This window comes from Olea europaea, unplaced genomic scaffold, assembly GCF_002742605.1.
Source record: "Olea europaea var. sylvestris unplaced genomic scaffold, O_europaea_v1 scaffold589, whole genome shotgun sequence".
NCBI lineage: Eukaryota > Viridiplantae > Streptophyta > Magnoliopsida > Lamiales > Oleaceae > Olea > Olea europaea.
In genome coordinates this window covers 317,947-324,427 of record NW_019264231.1, presented here as the reverse complement: position 1 = coordinate 324,427, position 6,481 = coordinate 317,947, and the positions used below count along the sequence as shown (strand labels likewise).

General features: G+C 34.4%; 1 protein-coding gene across 1 annotated transcript in view; it reads left to right on the top strand.

Annotated features, from left to right (window-relative positions):
* The window catches only part of LOC111389416 (protein CHROMATIN REMODELING 20-like), a 5,724-nt gene extending 2,834 nt beyond the window's left edge, over positions 1-2,890 (top strand). The window contains exons 2-6 of the mRNA XM_023014338.1: positions 459-752; positions 991-1,217; positions 2,040-2,243; positions 2,328-2,406; positions 2,480-2,890. Coding sequence (XP_022870106.1) covers positions 459-752; positions 991-1,217; positions 2,040-2,243; positions 2,328-2,406; positions 2,480-2,872 — 1,197 coding nt within the window. The 3' untranslated portion in view covers positions 2,873-2,890. The remainder of the gene's footprint in view (positions 1-458; positions 753-990; positions 1,218-2,039; positions 2,244-2,327; positions 2,407-2,479) is intronic.
* Positions 2,891-6,481: the final 3,591 nt, after the last annotated feature.

The window sequence follows — 6,481 nt, the reverse complement described above, 5'->3', positions numbered from 1 at the left end:
TTTTCCCCCCCCCCCCCCCCCTGCCCCCTTTTTTTTTTTTAATTGTGTCGATATACTGTGACATCCATGTCAACAAACCATGTGATAGCTGTATCACACTCAAGTGATTTATTGAAATAGGGTGTCTGTGTGGGATGCTAGCCTTGACACACAAGGGTGCATGTCAAAGATCTACTTGTTTGTATACTCAAGTCCACAAAGACGTGTTGCATATATATATGTCTAGGCAGTTACATGATCCTGTCTTTCCACTCATCTATGCCAATGAAAAAGGGTCATATCCTTTTTACTTACCTCATTCCCATGATTTTAACTTGACTTCTTCCTCTAAACTAAATGTTAAATATTAGTTCCAACACTTATCCTAATCTATGCATCTATCAATCTTCTCTTGTGTGAATACTTCTTTTTATGCCGCTACTTCACGGTGAGTCTTTTACTAACACTTGCTTTGATAGTTCCCTTTTGATACTTCTTTCTTCTATCTTTGTACTTCCATTATTACCTATCAAAAAAAAATCTTTGTACTTCCATTATTCTACTATATTAGTGGATCTGGACTTTATAATATTGACATTTACCTGAGACAAGCAGTGATGATGTTTCTGACTTGCTGTTTGCATTTTCTTTCACGTGCCCTCAATAGGTTCTCTCTCTCATTTTTCGTGCTATATATTATTGAGGTTCCCATGTTTCTTGCAGAGAAGCAGGTCAATCCTCCCAGGAAAAATGATAATGGATTTCTTCATGAGGTGTGTGCACCTCTTTCTTTATGTGCCCTTCTTCCCCCCTCCCCAAGGGAAAATTGTCTTGCTTGATATAATGCTGTATGCATAATAGTATCCATTTTTTGTGTTGTCTGGTAAGTCATCCCTGAATTAATTGTACCTTGTTTATATATTGATAACCATGTAATTTACCTGCTCAATTACTTCGAGTTCCTTTCCTTGTTCTTTGCCTAATTTGTTTAATCGGACATTCTGCTAACAGGATTGGTGGCGAGATCTCCTTCAGGAAAATAACTATAAGGAGGTTGATTACAGTGGCAAAATGGTTTTGCTACTTGATATCCTAAAAATGAGCTCCAGTATGGGTGATAAGGCCCTGGTTTTTAGCCAGAGTCTATCAACTTTGGATCTAATCGAGTTTTATCTTTCAAAATTGCTTCGTCCTGGGAAAAAGGGAAAATGCTGGAAAAAAGGGAAGGACTGGTACAGGTGTGTATACAGCATTATAAGCATTCGAAAACTAATATATCCTTTGTGGTAGTTAAATAAAAATTGTTGTAACTCATTTTACGTTACTATTTAGTTTTGGAGTCATCAACTTTTTGCGCTCCTTGATATTTAATTAATTTGTAATGTGCATTTTCCTATCATACTGGGTATTGTCTATGCCATTTATTTTCTTATATTAATGGCATGGAATGGTCCTCACAAAGTTGTTATGGGCTCAAAAAATAAGATGACATATTAACTCTACACAGAGTCAATCACCTAAAGAAATAATGTCTTCACCAAGGTATAATTTTGGTATATACCATTTTTAACTTGATAGCATGATTTATTAGTTATCCTTTCGTGAAAACCACTCTCATTGTGATGGATGGAGATACTTTTCTGTAGAATGCAATTGACCCGGTCCTCTTTAATGACTTAATACTTGTCAACTTTAGTTTGTAGCAGTTGTATGAGCTTGATTAGTGAGCTTCAATTCCTCTTTGTTGTGCCAGGGAACAAAGAAATGTTAAGTCACAAGTAACTCGAGTGATGAAATTATTTAATAAATTTCCAATCTCGAAGTTTTTGTTGCCATGCCATATTAACAGACATTAGAAAATCTTAAATGGATATATTTCTTGTTAATTATCATGTTTCTTGGTTATTCCTTGTATATGTTTATGTGCTGTTGTTGTAACAGGTATTTTAGTGACTCAAGACATCGTTGAAGTCTCCATATAGATTTCATTCAACTGAAAAATCTTTCTTTTCATGATTGTGATAGAAGATTCATTTGTTTTCTTGCTTCATCTACAACAGGTTTGATGGACGAACAGAGAGCTTTGAGAGGCAGAAACTTGTTGAGAGGTTCAATGAGCCTTCAAATAGAAGGGTCAAATGCACTTTGATATCTACAAGGGCTGGCTCTCTTGGCATCAACCTTCATGCTGCTAACCGAGTAATTATTGTCGATGGCTCTTGGAACCCAACATATGATCTTCAAGCTATATATCGGGTTTGGAGGTGTGTTTATGTCACAATCTTCTTTCTAGCAAATATGTAAACACAGTTGAAGTGTGTTAATGTATAGCACTTCGTGCTGTGCAGATATGGCCAAACAAAGTCTGTCTTTGCATATCGTTTGCTGGCACACGGAACAATGGAGGAAAAAATTTATAAGCGTCAGGTAGTGAGAGATGAAAGTGATTTTGCATGAGTTCATAATCCATATAATAGCTTACTGAAGAACAATTCAACAGGTGACTAAGGAAGGTCTTGCAGCAAGGGTGGTTGATAGGCAACAGGTACATAGAACAATGTCTAAAGAGGAAATGTTGCATCTGTTTGACTTTGGCGATGATGAAAATGCTGACACAATGCCTGAGTTGGTTCAAGAGACTGGAGTTATTACTGAATCAAATATAGCTTTGGACACAAAGCCTGAGCTGGTTCAAGAGACTGGAGATATTACTGAATCAAATACAACTGCTGGCACAACGCCTGAGTTGGTTCAAGAGACTGTTGTTATGACTGAATCAAATACAACTTGTCACGTGGGAAGTTATTTGAAGCAGAAACTGCCACTTCTTCATGGAAACTCATCTGCTGACAAGTTAATGCAAAGCTTGATTAGCAGGCACCATCCCAGGTAAACTCATTTTACTTGTGTACTTTGTAACTACTAATGCTTTTATATATTTCAGTACATGATGCTGCTTTTGTTGTTAAATGCTGTGTAAGATCACATATCTAAGAGGCCCATCTTGCACCTTTTAGTTTTGTGGTGAAAAGAGAGAATATATATACATGACATGTCACCTAATTTTGGAAAAGACTAAATATATCACTCCCTTCAATCAAGGGATTAACCTAGTGGTAACTGACTGGACTATAATTTTGAAATATTTACAGTTGTACTGATTTCCGATACATATTTGTTTCCTAAAATACACGGATTTCCTAATATTCAGGATATCATCAATGTTCTTACACTCTTCTTTAAGCTGATGAATAGATATTATTCATTCCCAGCTTGCTTGTGATTGTTAAGATGAAGGATTCCTTAGTCCCTTAGTTAAGATGTCTGCAAGTTGTCCACTCGTTGAAATGTATGGTGTGCACAATAGTCCACTATCTAGCTTATCTTTTATGAAATGCCTGTCTACTGCCACATGTTTAGTTTGGTCATACTGAACTAAATCGTGATTCGTGAGCAATAATGGTAGCTGACTTGTTATAAGAAAAAAAGTTTTGTTGTCATGTGCCATTTGATTTTTAGATCTTCAAGAATGATTCTTGGCCATGAAGGTCACAGATTCCCTTGTGCCATGGCTCCAAATTCAGCTTTTGCATTGATCTTGCCACAACTTTTTTCCTGCTTCTCCACGTTACCAAGTTTCCTCCAATGGAAGTACAATAGCTGAGGTTGATATCCTATGCACAACAATCTGCGCAGTGAGCATCTGTATAAGCTTCTAAACACAATTCTGCATTCTTTTTAAACATTATACCTTTCACTGGGGATAGCTCGAGATTCTGTAAACAACTTGGAGATGTGTCTCTTTTTGCTTGTACATGAATTGACTTACTACACTTACAACATAGGCTATATCCAGCTCTGTATGTGATAGATATGTCATTTTGCCTACTAACTTCTGGTATCTCCCTTGGCTTATTGTTGCTTCCTCATCAGCTTGACTAAGCTTTTGATTCGCTTCAGTAGGTGCAGTAGCTTGATTACTTTCTTCATGATGCCTATTTCCTTAATTTGATCGAGTACATACTTTTATAGTAATTCCATTTTTGAGTGTTCTACTTCAATTCCAAAGAAGTATATAAGTTTACTAAGTTTCTTTGTCAAATTTCTTTGCTAGTTTTTTTTGTAGAAAGTCCTTTTCTTCTGCATCATTACCTATTACACTTGTATCATCATGTACAATTAAGATCGTAGCTTTCGGATACAAACACTCATCAAATACTCTAGTATGATCATTTTTTTTATTAGAAATACTTTATAATTTTAATTCAAATTTATTATTAAATGACAAATATGTATTCATATTTAAAAGATTTCAACCAGAAAAATCAATAACAATTATTAAACTAAATTTATACTATATAAATAAATTTTTTTAAAGAATTTAATCAATGTGTTGGTGATATATTGTGTCAATACTTTTTTGAAAAATTGCGTTGACATGATTGACATGTATTTTGTTGGACACGTGTGTTTGTATGGGTGCATTATAGGCTGGGTGCTTAATGAACGGAGTGTGTTCTTGACTACTTATCCATCATAACCAACATAACTTTAGTAACCTACTGAACCGTGCTCTAGAAGATTGCTTTAGTCCACATAGAACCTCTTTTGATCTATATACTTTGTTNCAAAACATCACAGTAAACATCCAAAGCATATTGAATCGAATGGAACCAATGGTTTGAGTTTGGATTTGGTTTCAATAATTATATGAACTCGAATGATTCTATTTACGAAATACCCGAATTGTAATGAGTGGATTCAAATATAGAAATATTTGGATCGACCCATTTGACGTTCTGGTGGTACACACATCTTCAGGGTTACACACACCTTCACGGTTGCACACACATATAGGCATGTATATTTTTTGCGTAAAAGCACTTGTCAAAATATAATAGAGGTTAATATGTCACTAGTACATACTATGCTAGAAGTAGGAATGTCAATGAGCCAAAATTTGAAATTCAGGCTCTGTTTGAGTAAAAATGGTTCGAGCCTTTTTGGGCCGGGTTGAGTCTAAAAATGGTTTGAGCCTTTTTGGGCCGGGCCGGGCTGGGCCGGGCCGCGTCGAGGTAAGACGAGGTTTTGTTGGGCCAAAAAATCTAGGTTCGGGCCTTAGCGAGCCAACCTTGCCTTTTTGTTTCTTTTTAAATTTGTGACAATTATAACTTTTGTTTAAAGAACTCAAAATTTGTACAATTTATACGAATTATAAATTAAATAAAAGTTACAACCATTTTCCTTTTTCTGAGTGTTGGACCGTCTACAATCCATGTATACAAATTTAAAATTGTATACGAATAAAATATTTTGTGCATAATTTTTCTTGAAACAAATAAATTTAAAAATCAAGTATTTTTTTAACCTAATCAATTCAAAATTGACAATATCCTTATGCTTGGATTTGTTGCAACTCTTCGACCATTACACTATCCACTTTTTCTTGAATACTTAATTTTGCACATTTCCAATTCATCAAGCATATTAAAGCCTCAAATATATTTTCTTTTAGTCTTGATCGTTCGTTTGATAAAACTCGACCACGTAAACTAAATGCAGCATTTGATGCCACCATAGATACCAGAGGTGTTAGAAGATCACGTGTAATATTTTATACAATTAGATACTGCCTTTGGTTACACCACGATCATGATAGAATATTAAATTCCTGTAATCATTTTGGTTGTAACACACTATGTACATTCACGCACATGTCTAGCTAATTCAAGGGGAATTTCAAAATTTGTACCATTAACATCTATCACTCTAGATATTGATGAATTAGAACTAAATGAGAGAACACTTGTATGGGTGTCCAAATAATTTCATATATCATCTGAATTCGTTGAAATATTTCTCGAAAAAGAACTTTGAGATATGGAGCTACCTCAACCTCCTTTTCAACATAAAAGTTATATATATTTCATATAATATAGATTCTATATGCACATGTTATAATTCAACATTCATGAAATTTGAAAACCCATTATAATAGTTTTTGTGCCAGATAAATTAAGTCGAGGGTCCATAATCGAAACTGAAAGAAATAAAAAGGGCAATTACTTCCAATATTTATAAAATTTTAATTTCATAAAGTAAACTACATTAACAAAAATTGGTAAATTCTTATATTTATGAAATGTTTGTGAAATATAAAAAGAATTTGTTGTAAAACAAGTGAAACTAGCGATGGCGATGGGACGAGTCGGATTCCAATATGAAATTTTAATTTCATAGAGTAAACTACATTAACAAAAATTGTCATATTCCTATATTTATGAAATGTTCGTAAAATATCAAGAAAAAATGTTGTGGAACAAGTGAAGAACTTCGCCCTTATACTCACGAGCTCAGCTCGTGCTCGTGCTCATCATGAGCCAAGCATAAGCTTAGCTCATTACTTGAAAGATGAGCTCGGTTTATTCATGAGCTTGTGTAGTTTTTATTTTTTTTAAAGAAATATAGATAAAATATAAATCTCATTCTTTATTTGGACTTG